The 20,208-nt window shown below is 34.1% G+C and overlaps 4 protein-coding genes across 5 annotated transcripts; 3 read left to right on the top strand and 1 right to left on the bottom strand.

The window, feature by feature from the left end:
• Window positions 1-193: 193 nt before the first annotated feature.
• LOC145638780 (pentatricopeptide repeat-containing protein At2g01860-like) lies at window positions 194-6,147 on the bottom strand. 2 transcript variants are annotated; one of them, XR_014114703.1, is made up of 4 exons: window positions 6,094-6,147; window positions 4,088-5,760; window positions 906-1,399; window positions 194-717 (listed from the first exon to the last, which is right to left on the bottom strand). XR_014114703.1 is itself a non-coding variant. In XM_081689801.1 (3 exons), exon 2 carries the CDS (start codon window positions 5,631-5,633, stop codon window positions 4,098-4,100), a length of 1,536 nt encoding a protein of 511 aa, XP_081545927.1. In that variant the 5' UTR covers window positions 5,634-5,760; window positions 6,094-6,147; the 3' UTR covers window positions 2,664-2,950; window positions 4,088-4,097. The 2 variants fall into 2 exon arrangements, 1 of the variants encoding a protein (XP_081545927.1); XM_081689801.1 differs by lacking the exons at window positions 194-717; window positions 906-1,399 and adding an exon at window positions 2,664-2,950.
• Window positions 249-3,314, top strand: LOC145638782 (uncharacterized). Its single transcript, XM_081689802.1, has 5 exons — window positions 249-384; window positions 492-675; window positions 1,107-1,313; window positions 2,597-2,788; window positions 2,870-3,314. Exons 1-5 carry the CDS (start codon window positions 302-304, stop codon window positions 3,014-3,016), a joined length of 813 nt encoding a protein of 270 aa, XP_081545928.1. The 5' UTR covers window positions 249-301; the 3' UTR covers window positions 3,017-3,314.
• Window positions 6,148-7,075: 928 nt separating the features above from the next.
• Window positions 7,076-8,634, top strand: LOC145639845 (zinc finger BED domain-containing protein RICESLEEPER 2-like). Its single transcript, XM_081691174.1, has 3 exons — window positions 7,076-7,963; window positions 8,081-8,493; window positions 8,613-8,634. Exons 1-3 carry the CDS (start codon window positions 7,076-7,078, stop codon window positions 8,632-8,634), a joined length of 1,323 nt encoding a protein of 440 aa, XP_081547300.1.
• Window positions 8,635-8,704: 70 nt separating this feature from the next.
• LOC145640773 (zinc finger BED domain-containing protein RICESLEEPER 2-like) lies at window positions 8,705-9,641 on the top strand. The gene is made up of 2 exons (XM_081692006.1): window positions 8,705-9,292; window positions 9,389-9,641. Exons 1-2 carry the CDS (start codon window positions 8,717-8,719, stop codon window positions 9,434-9,436), a joined length of 624 nt encoding a protein of 207 aa, XP_081548132.1. The 5' UTR covers window positions 8,705-8,716; the 3' UTR covers window positions 9,437-9,641.
• Window positions 9,642-20,208: the final 10,567 nt, after the last annotated feature.

Raw genomic sequence — 20,208 nt, 5'->3', positions numbered from 1 at the left:
CTTACACTCTCTAGTCGGTACAATATATAGCCTCAAAAGGGAGCCATGCACATAATGTTTATAAAAGGGAAGGAGCCACTCCTTGACTAACATCCAAAGTAGTGCAAAGTATAATTTTAGTCCATAGCCAATAAGAAAAACAGCATAAATGTGCATCAAGTTGTCAATAAAACCAGCAACAATGCCCACTTGATAGTTGATATTCAAGCAATTAAAACAGCAATTTTTTCATACAAAAAGGCTAATAACAAAGTTTCTGTATCAAACACCTTAAAGAAAACAAAAGCAAAGAAGAGAAAAAATGTGCATAACAGCATTTGCTTGGCAAGCACTCTCCCTCCACCCTTTCGTTTTGTTGCTCAACCGAGACGAAGATCTCAACAGGCAAGTGTACACATTATATTTACATTTAATATACGTTAATTAAGATACATGATTATTGATATATTTTCATGCAATGTGTATAACGGGACTATGACATTGCTAAACAGGCCGACGAAGCCACTAGGGTGGTGGGAAGGAGGAGAGATTCTAGGAGGTCGAGATGAAGTAGGTGGAGGTACCTGGCTTGCGTGTACTAAAAAGGGAAAGGTAGCCTTCATTACCAACGTTTTGGAGCTTCATACTCTTGCTGATGCAAAATCACGAGGAGAGTTACCTGTTCGTTTCCTGAAGGTAAGTTGCTCGTAAGGCTTCTTAGTTTCAATCACCATTGAACTGGAAGGAATAGGATGTACATGAGCTTCAGCCATTTGGACGAGCAATGTGTAAATAAAAGCATTAAGGAATAGAAAATACGAGTTGTTAACTTTAGATACATGATGAGCATTATACTTAATTATTCATGAAATTTGCTGCTTAAGTCCACTATAAAGTTTCCCAATAAGCCAAAAATGAAGTCATACCTTGGGTTATAAGGTTTGGACTATATTATTTGAATTCTTCATTTCTCCATTTCACCTACCTATGTTACTATGCCAGACACAACTCATAAGTAACTGAGTCTGAGTAACATAGCTTCTGAAATATTTTGCGCTTTCCTCTAATGATAGTATGATACAATAATGTAGTCATAGATCAGTTCATCTATAAGGGTATTGTTGCAGGGTAAACAAAGTCCGAGAGAATATGCAGAGATGGTAGCAGAAGAGGCTCACGAATACAACGGCTTCAACCTGATAGTAGCTGATCTTCTCTCGAAAAGCATGATTTACATAACCAACAGACCAAAAGGGGAATCTGCCAGAATTCAAGAGGTTCCACCAGGAATCCATGTCCTCACAAATGGCAGGCTGGATTCTCCATGGCCAAAGGTCAGAAGCTAAGAAATGCACTGGTAGTTTTCGTTGCTGAATACAGGAAAGCACTTTCCATATCTAGCTCATACAGCTAACATGGCCTGTGAATGAAGAAGAAATTGGAAAAGCATTAATTTTACTAGTGGGATTGCATTTAAGGAAATGGTTGGAAAAAGAAAGTTAAGAATTAGACAAAAAAAAATTCTAAGCATTTAGGATCTTTTAGTTCATGACAATAGTTAAAAATATAAGGAAATTGGAAATGCATTAGTTTAACTAGTAGGATTGCATTTAAGGAAATGGCACAAAAAAAAAAAGACAAAAAAAGCTTAAGCATTTAAGACCATCTAGTTCATGACAGAGTTTAAAAAGAAAAGGAAAGTTAAGAGGGGGCTACCTCATACTTTGATCAGTAGTTTAGTACAAGTTAAGAACGAAGTAGACAAGGATTTCAGTTACGTATAACTGTTTTAGGGAAACAAGATGGATACTACAGAAGAATTTTGCTTTTGCAATAGTATATCGTACTCGTAACAAACTAACAAACCACATGCAAATGCATATCTAGCAGACCCCAGATCTTCAATGTAACCAATTAAGTACATTTGCATGTCTAGCCTTAAACCATATTCTTTTTTTCTTTTTTGAAAATTATCACCACTAATATGGATGGTCAGGCAATCTTCCAAATTAATTTAACTTCTACATTATATTGCATTCTAATAACTGGGGAGATTGGGGACCCCTTCTCAAAATAGTCCATGTGACCAACCTTACTAGAATACTCCACAGAAGCTTAAAAGAGTCAAAAACACTCTCATCCCCACATATTCAAGCTGTAGATCATCAGTAGCCTCGCTCTCTCACCTTGACTCACTACAAACGCCATCAGAAACTCACCGGCTTGTTGCACAACCATCTGGCACCTCCACACACTCCAGCTCGGTAAACTAGGTGCCATGACACCAGTCTCCCTCCTAACTCTTCCATCGATCACCCCACTAAAACCATTTTTACTCCCTCTCTCGCTTGTATTGTAGCAATAAAGACCAAATTAGGGAAGGGGATGCCCAGCAGAAGGTTGGGGAGGGGGCAGCAAACCTAGCAAATATGGCTACGTTTTTGGTTGAATACTATTCTTCAATGTTTATACACAAACCCTTGCTTTAAATCAATACTGACTTGTCTGTTGCAAAAATTCCTGCTATTTTCTCTGCAGAAGTATATAAATTAATTATCACATATTCACTCAACTATACAATAATTCTGTGAACCTGCCCCTTCTTCCAAACTTACAGGCAGAGCGCTTGGCACTAAAGTTCAAGAAATTACTGTACAGATATGATGAGGGTGAAATACCAGTCAAAGATATGGTTAACAAAGTCATGAGGGACACAAAAAAAGCTGATGAAAGCAAGCTGCCTCATATTTGCTCACTTGACTGGGAATTCAGACTGAGCTCTATCTTTGTGAAAGCGGATTCAACCTCGGTAAGAAATTTTGTAAACCTCTGCTCTTTCACTAAACAATAGGCCATCAAAATAAGTGATTAATTGTATTGTATGGCACAGCGATATTCATATTATTGCACAAGAAGCACCGCAGCAGTAACAGTGTCAGGAAATGGAGAAGTAAACTTCTATGAAACATATCTGGAGAAAGAAGTGTGGAAAGAGCACATAATTAATTACTGCATTGAAAAGCCAAAACATGTATAATTCATGGTAGCACAACCTAAACAGGAGAAAAGATCCAGATATCATTGTTTATATGATGGTTTATAATGACTGATGCGTAAGAGCATGAATATACTCTCCTGCAAGATCAATTACAACTTCTGTAGCCTTTATGCTGAAATTGTTGAATGATTCCTGTTTTTTTCTTCTTTCCTTCCCCCTCTGGAGGGTTGTTCCAGCAATGGCAGCATATATGCTGCAATTTTCCCTTATTCTAAGTGATGTAGTTGGGATGATGATTTAGTTCTTCGTTTCTATTTAAACTAAAATTTAAAACTTTCGTCTTTGTGTCAAAAAAAAAAAAAAAAAATTGTCTATTTTCCATTAGTATTATTTCCAGAGACAGGTGCTCTTCTCTCTTTTCTCCCTAGTTTTCCAGGTGCAAATTTTATGGTCCAAAGTCCAAAATCAAGTATCAGTGAAAGAAAACACAACAAAAGCAGCATTATATAAGTTGAGGTCTTACTCAAAATCCAGGTAGAAAAGGCCATCAAAAGGCAGGTCAGCACCCCTTTGGACGAAGTATTTTATACAATCTAGACTCTAAAATATAGAAAAGATGAGGCAACATACTCCATTGATATCTAATTACAAATGGGGGAAAAGAAACTGCATCACTTGCATGTGTATAACCAAAAGCGATAAACTAAATTTAACGTGTTTAGGAGTCTCAGCTTTTAACTCACATAACCATCATAATTGTTGGTTCATTAGGAGTCCCAGCTTTTAAGTCACATAACCATCATAATTGTTGGCCCATGACTCATGTCGCAGACTTGCAATGACATGAATTCACTCAATCATAGTTTATGAATGTGAATATGATAAAGACAACATCAAAAGATCAGGAGAGTCATTATTCATTGAGCTTATTTATAGACAGAAGGTATGTTTAGTTGTTGATGGCTCGTCCTAAAAATCTCCCTTAATAATCTAGAGAAGGAAAAGTGAAAGAATCGGCACAAAATTAGCCAGTAGACAGCCTAGCTATATCATTTAATAGTTAATAATAAAGCCATTCATTAACCAATTACTACAAATATTAAAACAAACCTGACAAGCTTTATACATCAAGTTGCACCAAATGGGACCTCAATTCAGCATCCAATTTGTATCCAGCCAACTCTAACTCCTTGCATACCTCCTTGCACTTAGCAAACCTCCCAGAGAGCAGGTACATACTGATCATGTCCCGGTAAATATCATAAGTTGGAGAAAAACCTGCCTCCTTAATCTTAGAAAAATATCTAACTGCCCTTGGGAGGTCATTTAGAGCAACAAATAGCTTAATCACCACCCTATATGCTGGCAAGTCAAAGTGACAATTTATGCGCTCCATTTCCCAAACTACAGCCAATGCCTCCCTATACTTCATAGCGAACAAGCGGCTATAAATCACAGTAGTATACATAACAACACTTGGTTGATTTCCATTCTGTTGAAACCAGTCAAACAAGGACTCTACATAATCAAAGTTCCCAAGCCTAATACAAACTTTCATAATGGCAGTGCAGTCCTGCAGGTTTAAGTTCAGATTGTCTCGCTGCCCAAGCTCTTCCAGTAAGACTACAACAAGGTTATTTTTATCAGGGTTTTTCCCCAGCTCCGATAATAACTTGACATAGATGCTGGAGTCCAACATTCTTTTACCACGTCTAGCTGCAGATAGAAGCTTCCATGCCAGATTCAAGCTTCCTCCCTTGATAAAACCCTTAGCAATTGCTTCTAGAACACCACGACTAGCCAAATTAACAAATTTATCAAGATCAAAGGGTAATTTAAGGTCATGGGTCCTTGCCAAAATTTCTACAGTACTTGCCAAAACCCGGTCATCTGGAAAAAGGTGGGTCTGTTTCTGTGCCCAACAGAATGTCTGCAATGCTCGGTCAGGAAAACCCATGTGACCCAATTCCCGGATGGTCAAAGACAAAGACCCCTTACGCAGAAATCTACCCCATTTGTTGAGAGCACAGGAAACATCTGCCTCTTCAGGAAGGTTTCTAATTTCTCTTGCCAAATTGAGTAAGAAAACGGGATCCTTGTAGACTTGCTTTGATATCGATATTCTGGAGAGTGCTGCTGGTGAAGAGGACCTGACATGCTTCTTTGTCGTTGGGAGTCCCAATGGTCGGATTTTATGTGGAAGAGGTAGTGGAAGTGGCCTTCTCCTATTCAACTTCCCGGGTTTTTGAGGTATTCTTCCTTGAAATAGAGCTGATATTGCCTCAATTTCATCAGCTTCCCAAACATCACGTTCATCCTCATCTTTGTCTTCATCATTCTCGTCATCACTGAAAGCAACCCTTTCAACATGATCATCAGAACTCCACTCAATTTGAGCATCCATTTCAAGGTGATCCTCAACCTCATTCCCTGATTTTATGAATGTATCAATCCCAAAATCAGGAGGAAGCTTGGTACGTCGTGGATAACGTAGATATTTAGGAGGTTTTCTAAGGTGAATTGCTGAATCAAAATGCACCTTGGCATATACCTTAGACAAGTTTACGCGTTTTATGTTTCGAATTAACTTGTGGGTGAAAATTTGAACAGCGGGTAGGGGTTGATGTAATCTAGACCTCAAAAAACCAGAATCCATGTTATCACACTAACATTCATCAACCCAACACAACAAAATTAGCAGTGCACTCTACAGTGTGATGATGAAGCTCAAAGAACACTTCTAAGCATCATCAACACCCTTTCTCAATCAAATTTAATTCAACCTGCAAAAGAAACCATTTAACCATTGCTAAATCCCTATAAAATCAACCATAAATTTGGATTTCAATATAATTCAACCAAACCCATTTCACAGTTCAATTCTAACATTAAAGGGTTCTGCAACACATTAACAACCAAATTTGATTCAATCATCACATAAATAATTTTGGGTAGGAAAGGCATATTTGATTCAAATTATCAATCATATAATCTTAGAACTGTAATTAGAACCAATAGTTAAAGTTTTCAAACAATAAACTACAAGTAAAATAACTTAAATTAAACCTTAAATTGTGAAATTGAAATGATGATTACAAATAAAAACAACAAATTACCTCAGTAGCTGCTTCAATGGAGGATAATACAACTCATACAAGTAGGGGTGCTTATTGAGCAGTCGAGCTCGCGAGCAGCTCGTGACCGGCTCGGTCAAAGCTCGGTCAAAGCTCGGCTCGCGGGAGATCGGCTCGAGCTCGAGCTCGACTCGGTACGTTAACGAGTCAAGTCGAGCAAGTCCCTACTCGACTCGTTAAGCTCGTGAGCAGCTCGTTAATATTTTTTTTAATTAATATTTTATAATAAATAATATTTCACTTTACATTAAAAATAAAAACAAAAATACACACAAAAAAATAACTTTACCCATGCAACATTATTTGGGCCAGCCCATTTTCAATCATAAATCATTAATCCGCCGTTCGTGTTCTGCTGCTGCCGACGTTCGCGTTCTGCTGCCGCTGTTTCAGGTATGTTTCTTATTTTTTTTTTTTTTTTTTTTGCTTTTTTAATTTCAGATTTAATTTCAGATTGATGTGAATATGTGATATTCTGTATTTCTCTAATCTCTTAATTGCAAATGATGTGAATATATGATCTGCTGTGAGCCCTGTGAATGTATGTCTCTTATTTTTTTTATTTTATTTTTTTGCTTTTTTAATTTCAGATTTTAAATTTCAGATTTTTTGATGTGAATATATGATCTGCTAATGTATTGTTAATTTCAGATTTTTTGCAATTATGTATTGCTAATGTATTGATCTGCCCTTGTATTGCTAATGTATTGATCTGCCCTTGTATCTGCTAATGTATTGTTAATTTCAGATTTTTTTAATTTCAGATTTTAATTTCAGATTTTAAACACCTTAAGTATTGTGAATTATTGTTGATAATGTATTGTTTATTGAAGTATTGTGAATTATTGTTGATAATGTATTGTTTATTGAAGTATTGAAGTACTTAGATATAATGTATTATTTAATCTTGTAATATTTGTGATACACTATAATATTTATGAGAAAATCTATAATATTTGCAGTAATGACTTCTAATATGGAGAAAGACTCTACAAATGAACCTTCTTCCAATGTACCACCTATTGTTGAGGAATTCTATGTGAATTATGATGATGAAATGCAACATGTGGAGGATGTGGAGGAAGGTGTGGAGCAAGAAGAAGGAGATAAAGATGCAAATAACAATGAAGAAGAGGGTGATGATGTTCAAGCAAATCAACCAAAGGGTCCTTTTAAGAGGAAAAGACAATCTGAGGTTTGGAAAGACTTAACGGAACCTTTCAAAGTTAAAAACAAATGGAAAGTCAAATGTAAGCATTGCAATGTTTTATTATCTTGCTTGGAATCCGGTAGTACTACTCATTACAAGCGTCACCTTGACAAGTGTCCTCAAAAAAAAGCAAACCTAAAACAACAAACCATGATTAATTTTCTACCATCTAAATCCACAACTCCCACTCCTTGTTCATCTTTTGTTAGTGCTTTACATGATGGTCACTTGGATATGAGTAGTATGAGGGAAGGTATTGCACATTGGCTTGTCATGCACGAAAAACCTTTCACGATTGTTGAAGAAGAGGGTTTCAACTTGATGTTGAAGAGAGGAATTCCACAATGGAAAGGAGTGTCTCGTCACACTATAAGACAAGATGCTTTCAAAACTTATGAGAGTGAAAAGAAAAAGTTAAAGGATGCCTTAAAGAATGTTGAAAAGATATCCTTGACCACTGATTTGTGGCGTTCAAAGCCACAAAAAATTGAGTACATGGTTGTCACTGCTCACTTTGTCGATCAACAATGGAAACTCCAAAAGCGAATTTTGAGCTTTGTCCACCTACCACCTCCTCGAAAGGGAAGGGACATAGCTAATTGTTTATTTAAGTGCTTAAAGGAGTGGGAAATTGAGAATAAAGTAAGTAGCCTTAATGACTCTTGCTTATTTGTCTTAATTCTTAAATTAATTTATGTTTAATTGTTTATTTGTCTTAATTCTTAATTTATATAATTTGTTTCTTTCTCATTTTGCTAGGTTTTCACAATTTCGGTTGACAATGCAACGGCAAATGACTCTTGCTTAACTATCTTGAAGGATACTTTCTCATTAACCAAGAGGTTGATTTGTGGAGGAAAGTTGTTTCATGTTCGGTGTTGTGCTCATATATTGAACATTATGGTTCAACATGGGCTAAAGCAAGTGAAGTCGATCATAAAGAATGTGCATGAGTCCGTTGACTATCTCAATGATAGTGAAGCTCGAATGCTCAAGTTTGTGGACATTGTCAACCAATTCAACCTAAAAGAAAGAAGATTGGTTCTTGAGTGCAAGACTAGGTGGAATACAACGTATGACATGTTGTCTTGCGCGATTAAATTCAAAGAGGTATTTGCTAGACTTGCTTTAGAGGATAAAGATTATGTAAATTGTCCTGGTGGTGATGATTGGTTGAAAATTGAGAAATTGAATGAACTTTTGAAAGTGTTTAGTGATGTCACTAATATCATATCGGGATCGGAATATCCAACTTCAAATAGATTTCTAAGTGTGGTTTTTAAAATTAAAGTGATGTTGGATGCAAATTCTAATTCGGAGGATGCTTTTGTTAAAAATATGGTGAAAAACATGAAAGAAAGATTTGACAAGTATTGGGGGGAATGTAATTTACTTATGGCTATGGGAACTTTGTTAGACCCTCGCATGAAATTAAAAGCCATAGAATATGCATTTGAGCGCATGTTTCCTCCCGAAGAGGTAAGAGAGAATGTGCGAAAAGTTAAAGAGACTTTGTATGAACTTTATGATGAGTATGTTTCATTGTATTATCCTCCTAGTAAGGAACAAAGTGGTGAAAGTGGAAGTACTTCGAATGCTCCCTCACTTGGAAAAGGTAATCCTGAATTATTTGATCTCATAAGGGCGGCTAGAATTTCGGAAAGTATTAGTGTTCGAAAATCAGAAGTTGATGATTATTTTGATGAGGGGTGCTATTATGTGGAAGAAGGGGATACATTTGATCCTATTGAATGGTGGAAAGAAAAGTCAATGAAGTATAGAGTGTTATCTAGAGTGGCGGTGGACATCTTAGCGGTTCCGGTAACTACAGTAGCTTCGGAGGCTACATTTAGTGCGGGGAGTCGTATAATTGACCCATATAGAGCTAGGCTTACTCCGGAAACCGTTCAAATGTTAATTTGTGGTGAAGATTGGTGTAGAGCTCTTTATGGAGTAAAGAGAAAGAACAAGGTTAGGCAAAATTATTTATGTTTTTTTTTTATTATTATTTTCATTAATTATATTATTCTAATGTTGTTAACTTGTTATTATATTATGTCTTTGTAGAATAATATTGAAGATGAGCCAAAAGAAATCATCCTTCCAAATCTCTAGACTTGGCACGATTGAAGTGGTAAATGTAGATTTGAAGATTTGAAGTGAAGACTTGATATTTGTTGTTGAGACTTGAAAACTTGTATTTTCTTTGTTTTTGTTTGTATTGTATGCTTTGTTGGATATTATTGTGTATTTGTTGTTGAATACTTGCATTTGAGGTGTTTGATGGATTGTATGACTTGTAATTGAGGTGTTTGATGGATTGTTTAGGTGTAAAAGACTTGTATTTTTAATTGTTGATTTGAAGCTTTTAGTTATCGAGCTTAAATTAACGAGCTCGAGTCAAGTTCACGAGTCGAGTTCACGAGTCGAGTTGACGAGTCGAGTTTTTTTTACTTGAAATCATTATTTTTAAACGAGTTTCGAGTCGAGTCGAGTTCGAGTCGAGCAGGTTAAAAAATTAACGATCACGAGTCGAGCAAAACCTTAACGAGCTTGGCGAGTAACGAGTCGAGTCGAGCAGACGAGAAATTTTAACGAGTCGAGTCGAGTAGTACCCTGCTCGCGATCGGCTCGCTCGATAAGCACCCCTACATACAAGTATCAGAAGGCGCTTCATTTGTTTTTTTTTTTTTTTCCTTTATCACAATTAGAGGTGTTCAACCCGCCCCCAGCTATAAATGGGTCAGGTCCGTCCAACATATAAATGGGACGAGTCTTTAAGTCCAATTAGAAGAATATACAAACCAACCAAATTGGGCTTTATTTTATTTTATTTTATTTTATTTTAACTATTAGGCTATTACACCAATTTATTTGAACTTATTTTTACTAACCTAAAATTATACGGGCTTTTATATCGAGTGATTTTGAAATTTAAGACTTTTTTTATCGAGTGATTTTGAAATTTAAGACTTTTTTTGTTTACAACGACTCTTGATTTAAGGATTTTGAGTTACAGTTGTACTATGATTCTTCCCTAAATTTATCGTTTCTGGATTGGCTATTGTGAATAGCAGATATAGATTAAACAATGATAGAATTGAAAATTAAAGCATACTTGTATTAGATATAACTAAGCATATACGAGTACCAAAAAAATTAAGTATCCCACAAATAATATTCAAATTATTTTATCCACATTTTCGGAGAGAGCAAGAGAGGAAGATGTACAGTACTTACCAAGTTACTAATTAAAGAAGACGAGCCTTCGAGGACTTTTAAAGGGAGGAATGTATATTCTATAAAAAAAAATGGTAGAGAGAGAAAAAAAGGAGAGAGATAGAAAGAGATAGGTCTCTAGGTGGACCCTACCTTTTTTTGGTTAAATTGTATCACATGATGGGAGGCCACATACTGATTGCTCCAGTGTAAGCTTATACGACTAAATGTATATATAATGCTGCTATATGCATATATACCATCCCCATGTTTAGTGGTATGTTTTTATCATCCAATGATACCACTCTTGTACATATATGTAACTACATGAATGTCCCTTATCATGCATTTTTACATGCATAACATTCCTTCATTACTATTACTCCCGAATAGTTAACCAACAGTTAAAGGATAATAATTTGTTTTCAAACTATTTAATCTATTATCCTGGTTTAAAAATGGATCTTGCTAACGAACGCCCCCAGGGCATTGGATAAGCATTTAAAATATTGACTAAAAAATGGTATTAATTTGGAAAAGCATGACAAAATCACGCGTCGATTGGTGTAATTAATGTTCATTTTAATTTAATCTTTCTACTTTTACCTAGCTTAGCTTTTGCCTTAAAAATAAATAATTAAACTATTGTTCTATTTGGGCTTTTTTTTTATTGAAAACATATTTGGGCCTTACTTGGAAGATGGGGTTGTTTAATTCAGAATTAGGTCATGTCATGTTTAAGCAACGTTTGGGCCGTGAAATAGGTCAACATTAGACCCGGTAAATGCTAACAGGTCTAACACGATACAACAATACAATACGAATCGAATATGAAAAGAAAAAAAAGGGTTTGTGTAATGAGTTTACAATCTATCTAATAGGGTCTACACAACACGACACATTTAATTAAATTAGTCGGGTAAGTGTTGCGATTCTTAATATGAAACTAACAGGACTCAATTCTTCTAAAAAAAAATGACCAATGATTTAGAATTGATGATTAAGTAAATAAAGGATACTCTTTTTAAATTAATACAATACAAACTAAACTTGGAAAAAACAAGTAAGTGTTAAGGACTTCCAATTCCAACTCTTATAATTAAACGAGTCAATGCGACATGTCACTTTTTTTTTTTTTTTGAATAGCAAAAATATTTCATTAATTAAAAGTCATACGACATCTACAATAGAGATTCGACGTTAACAAATACATAACATATTGAATCAAATAGAATTTTCCTTCATAAAAACTACGATCGTCGAGTAGATCTTGCACTGTGGAGCATCTCCCGCTTATATCGCTGAAAATTACAGTCTTATTGAAGAGACAATCTAACGATTCTTTGTAGCCGTGAGGATGTTTTCCTTCTGATTCATCTGTTTGTATTCGAAAACTTGATAACTTTTTCACCAACGAAATAATTTCACGACAATCCATTAGATCTGCTACCATGGATTCAAAACTAAGAAATTTCTCCCTCGAAAGGAGGAGATAAACCTTGTCTTTCGAAAAGAGATCGGAAACCCTTTCTTTCGAGGGAGAAAAGTTCCTCCCAAAAGGAGGAAGCATTATTATAAACCTAAAAAAACAATAAAGAAACAAGGGGGCTTTCCACCGATTAAAATCGATGGAAGCCCCTTCAAAATTCAACAATAGAGGCTAGGGTTTTGGAGAGAGAAAGGAGGAAAAAAAAAGGAGAATGCGACATGTCACTTTAAGTTAAACAAGTTAGGTTAGTGTTAAGGTTTTGACAACACTAATCATGATAGTTGATATTTTAGTGTAAATTTACATGACTTTTATACTAGTCGGGTATTTCTAATTGCTACCAATATACTAAAATAAATTCAAATAAAGTTAACAATATGAGTGGTATTATTCTAAAGGTTTGTTCTATTAACTGTATTTTTACTTAATTAAGACTAAAATAATTTCAAATAAAGTTAACAAGTTTAGATAATAAGCAATGTTGAATAATAGATGGTGAGGCTAGACCCAAGATAGAATGGGCCTATGTAACAAGGCATGGGGCCCAATATCCAAATGAATAAGGTTGAGCCCAATATCCAAATGAATAAAGTTGAGCCCAATAACCAAAGTTCTCTTGATATTTTGTTTGCATAGGAGATAAGAAGATGCTTCTCAAATTCCTCTTTCTCTTTCCTACGTCTAGCATTATCTCTTTATTTAGGTAGGGGGGCAAAATAGGCATTTTAGAAACCCACTTCATTGACGGTCCAAATTTATTATTTTAATTTAATTTTTTATGAGTGGGTTTATTTGGATGATAAAATGGTCATTTTAAGGAGGTTAGGCAATGTGAGCAAGGAAACGCGTATAGTAGGTTTTACAAAGGCAACTTGGGGAGGTGGGGTATATTAATTTTTGAAAGGCCAAGGGTATTTTCGTCACAATCACAGTTTATTATTGTATGCCTTTAATATCTTCCACTCAAATCTGATTCCATCGGAATATTAATCTCACAATAAATTTTATATTAAGATCTCTTTTTTTGTAAATTACTTTTCCAACTAACTTTCACAAGCTTTCTTCCTCTACCCACATGTTGTGACTAGTAGTGAGTACAATTTTGTTTTAAAGTTTTGTTACTATTAACACATTATTAATTTCCTAAAGGTCACTTTAAAGCCTATGAAATTCCTTTTTTTGGAAATGTGTTTTGCTTAACTTCTTTCGGATGATATAAATTCTAAGTAAATACGGAGTATATGTCATTTTCAAACTAATTAAGTTTAAATAAATTCATACTATATATTCCGTACAAAATACAGTGTAAAACTGTAAATTAAAGAAAAAATACAGAGTAATTGGCAAAATAAGCTTTTTTTTGGAAATGTGTTTTGCTTAACTTCTTTCGGATGATATAAATTCTAAATAAATATATGTCATTTTCAAACTAATTAAGTTTAAATAAATTCATACTATATACTCCGTACAAAATACAGTGTAAAATTGTAAATTAAAGAAAAAATACAGAGTAATTGGCAAAATAAGCTTAGATAAGTCTATATAAATATGACTATTCAAAAAATTAAAGAAAAAATACGGAGTAATGTTACATAACTTAGGATATGATCTGTGCATAAAATTTCTTGATTTGACTAACACAATTATTAAGCACAGTGTAGACTTTATTTACTTGACCTTATTTGAATAATAAGCAGTAAAAATTTCGGTTCATTTGATAAAAATAAGTTCATTCCAATACAAATAATTTTAATTCAGTAAAATATTAGTAACTTCAAACAAAAAAGAGGTACTATACATCAGTTTAAATATGTTTTAGGTCTTGTTCTCTTCACTTTATTATTTTTGCTGAACTGATATTATTTATACTAAATTGAAATTATTTCTGTTAGATTTAAATTTATTTTTACCGACCTAAAATTAATTTAACTAAATCCTTATAATTTTTCTTATTTAAAATCATCAATTTTTACTAAACTAACATTATTTTTATTGTAGTGAACTTTTTTTTATTGTAATGCTCCATCCGTTTTAAAATACTTGTTCCAATTCTTCATACGCGGAGTTTTAGGAGAAATTGGAGAAAGTAATAAAATATGGAGGTAGTGGGGTAGTTGAGAAAATAAAAAATTATAAAAAGTAAAAGTAGTGGAAGAATAGGAGGAGAGAGAGTATTATGTTGGGTCCACTAGGTGTGAGAAATAAATTAAATATTGTAAAAGCTTTCCATAAAAGAAAATGGAGCAGGTATTTAAAAACGGCCGGAAAAGAAAAGTGGAGCAAGTATTTAAAAACGGAGGGAGTAATTTTTATGTTGAACTAAATTTATATAAACTGAATGTTATTTTCTTAAGGTGAAGAGAATAGGGATTTAGTCAATAAAAATAATTTAAGTTTAGATAATATAATTTTGGAAAAATTGCTCCCATTAATTTGAACTTTGCCTCGTCCGCCGAAAATAATCCCAACTTTCGTTTATTATCTATTGCACCCAACTTTAGGGGGTATTAATTTTCGTTGCACCCAACAGGTCATCTAACCTGATGTAGTAGGTTACCTAGCCACGTGTCAGCGTATGATTGGCTTAATTTTTTTTTTTTTAAAAAAAAAACAAAAAATAAAAAAATAAAAACCCCACAAACCCACCCATACCCAGCGGCTGCCACCACACCCCCACCCCCACCCGCCGGAAAACACCCCCACCCCCGAAAAAACCCTCCCCTGGTGCCGGAAACCAATCAAACCCCAGCCACCAGCAACCCCAAAAACCAATCAAACCCCAGCCACCAGCAACCCCAAAAACCACCGGCCAACCCCAACAATCACTAGTCTAACCCCAAACGGTGGCGCTAATTCCCCTCCCCCTGCGTCGGTTTCCTCTCCCCCTTCCCCGGCGACGGTTTCCCACTCGCCGCTTTCCCCTTCCCCTCCCCCTGAGGCGGTTTCCCACTCTGCCATTTTTAGCACAAGGCCACCTCCGACCATTCCTCCACCTCGCTCACCGCCTTCTCTCCCAAACACCCTTCACTCTCTCTCTCCTTACCACCCCTTTAAATGCCGCAAATCTCCGCCGTCAATCCGACAACCTCAACATCATCGAACTCCCCTTCACCAGCACCGACCACGGTCTCCCTCCTAAACCCGAAAACCCCCAAAAACTCCTCCCTTGAATTTCCGATTTAGGGTATCGGTTGCTGCGAATTTAGGATTTTGGTGGCTACTCTAACGGGTTTTGGTGGCTGCGAAAAACCACCACCACTCGAAACTCTTTTTGGTAGCTGGGGTTTTGGTGGCTGGGGTTTGATTGGTTGGCTGGTGGTGATGGTGGTGTTGGTGGCTGGTGGAGAAGCTAAGGGTGGCTGTTGGGGTTTTTTTTTTTAATTATGTTTTTAATTTTTTTTTTTCCTATTTTTTTTCAACCAATTACATGTTGACACGTGTGCAAAAAAAAAAATCAGAAATATTTACCTGATTTACCGGTTGCAGGTCATTTGGGTGCAATAGAAATTAATACCCCCCAAAGTTGGGTGCAATAGATAATAAACGAAAGTTGGGATTATTTTCGGCGGACGAAGCAAAGTTCAGATTAATGGGAGCAATTTTTCCTATAATTTTAATTTAGTGAAAATAATTTAATTTCACTTTAGTAAAAATAATTTCAATTTTACAAAAATAATTCTTGTCTGGGCAAAAATAAGGTGAATGGAAAAAGGCCTAAAGCTCTATTCTACGCTACTCTCTTTAGGGTCATTTAAAAAACAAACACAAAGTATTACAGAGAACTTAAGATAATCAAATAATGAAAGGTTTAATTAGGAAAAGGCAATTTAGAATTTGTGAAAAAGTATGAAAATATGATAAAGGATGGGTGTTGTGTTTTGTGAACTTCTGAAATTATTAATCCTAAAGACCCAAAGGTAGAACAAGTTACTACCTCCGTTAATTGTTATCTGCAACTTTGGGGTATTATTTGAGAGATATAAAATATTCCAAAGTTGCAAATAACAATTAACGGAGTTAGTATTTTAAAAAAGGTAAAGAGGTTAGAATTCACAGAGGGAAAGGGGACATCTAAAACGGATGTATAGTCAAATGATAGGATAGAAACTATTTTTGATCACCAACTCATCACTAATATATGAGGAAGTTCAAATTACACAATTTAATAAACCAAAAAAGTTATGCTCCTAATATATATACGGGTATTTGTTATTCTCTTGACTTGAATGTGCTCTTTATATATAAGAATACTTTATTTACAAAGTTTTATGGTTTCTAATTTCTTAAAAGTTATTTGAAATGGTTGTGCTTTTTAGTTGAATTTTATTTATACGGAGTAAATTGGTTTAGCTATTAGGTTGTGTTAAGCGCATAGCTAATTAGGGTAAAAATAATCGATTAATTCAATATCAGCTGAATGACCCTATAATAAGCTAATTGGAAAGTTTGGTGGTGACTCTAATGAGCAGATGGGGCTACTAAAGGGTCACAAAGGCTGCTAGTAGGAGGAAGTGGCATGGGGTTCGTCAAATCGTCGTGACTACCATATAAATTTTGTGAGAGCTTTTGTTGCAAATTTTGGCATATGTAATGCCTATAAGGCTGAAGCTGAACTAATGGTTGCGGGATTAGGACTTGGTACATCGCAGTGATTGGGCATATATAAACTAATCTATCTTACCAACGGACATCAATGCAAATGCGTGCGTATAGGTAGGGGTGAAAGTTCGGTTTGCGGTTTGGATTATAGCCAAAATCGAATTCAATCCGAATTAATTCGGTTTCGAAAATCTCAATCCGAATCCAAACCGAATTAAGATTCGATCCAATCCAATCCAAACCAAATTAATTCTGTTTTTCAAATTAAAATCCAATCCAAACCGAAATTTGTTCCCTTCTTTTGCAACATTCAAACCCGAAACTCGAACTTCACCCTGAAAATTCATACAATCATTTCTGGTTAACTATATTCTTTGTGAGAGAGTAAGATATTGAGAAAGGAGAATTGAGATTTAGGTTTTTTTTTCAAGTTTATATATGAAAGGGGAAAGTGGTTGGATACTTTGAAAAAGAAAGTGGGCTTAAAGTATTAGGTCGAAATTCAGTTTGTAATTCGGTTTTTAGTATTTTAAAACCCCAAATCGAATCCAATCCGTAATCCATATTTTTTTATTTTCTCAATCCGAATTAAAAAAAATAAAATAAAATCCAAACCGAATTACTAATTCGGTTTGGTTTTCGGTTTAGTTCGGTTTTAATCCGAATTACTTTCAGCCCTACGTATAGGCCACTTAAGATGAAGATCACCGGGGGTGAATGCGTGCATATTCTCAATAATTGTGGTTCTTTAATTCGTGCTTTTAGTTGTAAATTTAATGCAGTTCAATTTAATTAACAACTAGTGTGTAGTCCGGGTGTTGCACTGGTTGCTACTTTAATTAGACTTTGTGATTATCAATTATATACATTTATTTTCATGTTTATAACATAGCTTATGATTGGCTTAGATGGTTAAGTAACTACTTTTCTTATAAAAGGTTGGGCGTTCGAATCCCCTTGAAGTAATATTCTAGTTGATTGAGTAGTGATGATGTGGCATAATGAGAAATGGCACAGAAACGTCCTTAGTAAAGCCTTTTAATATATTAGTATAGATGAAGCTAATAAGATATTTATATGTAATTTATGTGATCTATATATAATGGAAAAACGTAAGGAAAGACAATGGGGCTAAACTAACTAAGGAAGTAATGTGAATGTTTTTTAAGTGGAAAAAAAAGTGTACTCATTAACAATTATTGTTCTTTTGTTAAACTATGAAGTTCTTTGACGTCCCTTATTAAACTAAATATATTCACAAAGGTTTCACTATGAACAACCTTAAACTAAGTTAAAACCAACTTGGAGGGAGGGGATCTCTGTCCTTTGTAGGAAGTAGAAAGTTTGATCACTTCATAATCAACTCGTGATTTGCTAGCTTAAATGGATTGAGCCTTATTAATAATATATTTGTAGTCGTGTAGATAGGGAAAAAGTGCTTTAGTAATCAGCACCTATTAAGAATTTTTTTCCCACAAAAAAAAAAAAAAAAAAAAAGATTAATATTAAATTAATTACAATTTAACGCTTAAGAATTACGGAAAAAATAATTTTAGATAGAATGAAATTCAAAATTGTTATGTGTTGTATATGAAGCAGATTTATGTATTGTATGTTAAATCTTTCAAATGAGCTTCATCAAATTTGATCCCTAGATCACATAAATCATCATGAATCGAGGTGGAAAGCGATATCACTACTCCACTATCTATTCTTGAAACAGTTGAATTAGCTAATAATAGTATAGGAATGGTTCCATGTGTGTTTTAAAATAATCTTGAAGTCACATATATATCAAACTCTTCCTTGAACCTTGTCCTACAAATTGAGGATTTTAGTGATAAATAGATAATTATGTATGATGGAAATATACAAGGTAATGTAAATAAATAAATAATAGAAGTATCATGTCATTCATCATATATATAGGCCAGGGTTATGTATAATTGTTTTCGTACAATATATTATACAGTTTTGATGCAATGATTAGTGTACGTATGCATGTATCTTACTTACATATATGATGAGTATCCTTATAAATTAAACATGGTTACGTGGGACAATGTATTGATGGTTGTTTAATTATTTTAGGAGTGTATATGCACCCATGACACCAAATTCATATACTAGCTTGGGTTAAGATGGATTTGACATACAATGTTTTACTTGGGTTAAGATGAATTGACACATAATGTTTGAACAGAGATGTATCCCAAATCTAGTTGTAATAAAATCAGTGGCTTGATCAATACTAAAGAACTATATATAATAAAAATCTAGTTTATGCATAATATATTGAATCAACCAATTGGTTGTTGGTGTAGTGGTGATTGAGACTACACTTGGTAGGGAGGACCCGTGTTTGATCCCCCACAACAACAATTGGGAGGGGACTGAAACCTAACCACCCAGAATTGATCCTCGAATCCGGATTAGCCCAAAGGGTGAACCGGGTAGAACACCAAAAAAAAAAAAAAATATATATATATATATATATATATATATATATATATATATATATATATATATATATATATATATATATATATATATATATATATTGAATCAACATTGGCGTGTCAAAATGTGACATATTTTTATCATGAGCTTATACAGTTATACTACTATACATGCGTGTGTTCTATCTATTCACCTTATTTTCACTTATCTAAACTTTTTTTTTTAATCTTCTTATATGAACTTATCTATTTTTTTTATTATTTTTTTTTATCTTCTTATTTTAACTTATCTAAACTTTTTAGACCTTATTAATAAAACTTATTTTAATTATAATATAATTTGTATTTGGGTAGAACATATTCTTCTTAAACTGAACTTATTAAACTATAAATAAGTGAAATAAGATGGTTGAAAAGTGCGGGATCTAATATTACTTAGCTAGGTTTGCTTTCTTTTAGTGTGTGTTACAAGTGTATTTATTTTATTTGGTGCTATACAAATATTTTAGTGATTTGGATAAACAAAAGTTAGTCAATAATATAATGCTAGCTTGTTTTTTTGAGTTAACTAGCTTGAAAAGTTTTGTTGAGTGTATGAATGTCCATTTCTTTAACCATACAGCCTATTCAATAATAAGAATGGACTGAAGCAGTTTGCAAGACAATGGCACAAGAGGTTTGAGGACTATTGACCTATTGTGATATAGTGATTGTGCTTGACTCTATGATTCGGTATGATTGTTGTACCCACTACAATTAGTCTTGTACGTAAATGATATGTTGGTTTGTAGAGAAAAGTTGTGATATTAAGAAATTGAATTGAAGTATCTCTCAAATGCTAAATTTAATTTGAGATAGCTGATATATATATGCAAGGATAAAGGTTAGAAAATAAATAAGTAATTATCACATAAACGTGTATTATTGTTAAGTATTGGTAAGTCTAAAAATTTAAATACTCTCCAATAATTGCAACTATTCAATTTTCTACTATGTTTCCATTTTAAATCATGGAGACGACATCCCCCATTGATCTTATTAATAAACATTTGGTATTGATTTGATGGCGAATTTGTAAATAAAAGAAATAATACGTGGAACATACAATTCATATTTGTGGT

Source organism: Chenopodium album, chromosome 7, assembly GCF_948465745.1.
Source record: "Chenopodium album chromosome 7, dcCheAlbu1.1, whole genome shotgun sequence".
Classification (NCBI taxonomy): domain Eukaryota; kingdom Viridiplantae; phylum Streptophyta; class Magnoliopsida; order Caryophyllales; family Amaranthaceae; genus Chenopodium; species Chenopodium album.
Note: the sequence above shows the minus strand (reverse complement) of the source record. Positions and strands in the feature narration are given on the sequence as shown.

Bases quoted from the DNA above. Each gene is read 5' to 3' on its own strand.
- LOC145638782 (XM_081689802.1), top strand. From the start codon at position 302: ATGTGCATAACAGCATTTGCTTGGCAAGCACTCTCCCTCCACCCTTTC. The intron at 1,314-2,596 runs GTCAGAAGCTAA...CCAAACTTACAG, and splicing joins TGGATTCTCCATGGCCAAAG to GCAGAGCGCTTGGCACTAAA. The intron at 2,789-2,869 runs GTAAGAAATTTT...TGTATGGCACAG, and splicing joins TGAAAGCGGATTCAACCTCG to CGATATTCATATTATTGCAC.
- LOC145638780 (XM_081689801.1), bottom strand. From the start codon at position 5,633: ATGGATTCTGGTTTTTTGAGGTCTAGATTACATCAACCCCTACCCGCT.
- LOC145639845 (XM_081691174.1), top strand. From the start codon at position 7,076: ATGACTTCTAATATGGAGAAAGACTCTACAAATGAACCTTCTTCCAAT. The intron at 7,964-8,080 runs GTAAGTAGCCTT...TCATTTTGCTAG, and splicing joins AGTGGGAAATTGAGAATAAA to GTTTTCACAATTTCGGTTGA. The intron at 8,494-8,612 runs GTTGAAAATTGA...TTAAAATTAAAG, and splicing joins TGTCCTGGTGGTGATGATTG to TGATGTTGGATGCAAATTCT.
- LOC145640773 (XM_081692006.1), top strand. From the start codon at position 8,717: ATGGCTATGGGAACTTTGTTAGACCCTCGCATGAAATTAAAAGCCATA. The intron at 9,293-9,388 runs GTTAGGCAAAAT...ATGTCTTTGTAG, and splicing joins GAGTAAAGAGAAAGAACAAG to AATAATATTGAAGATGAGCC.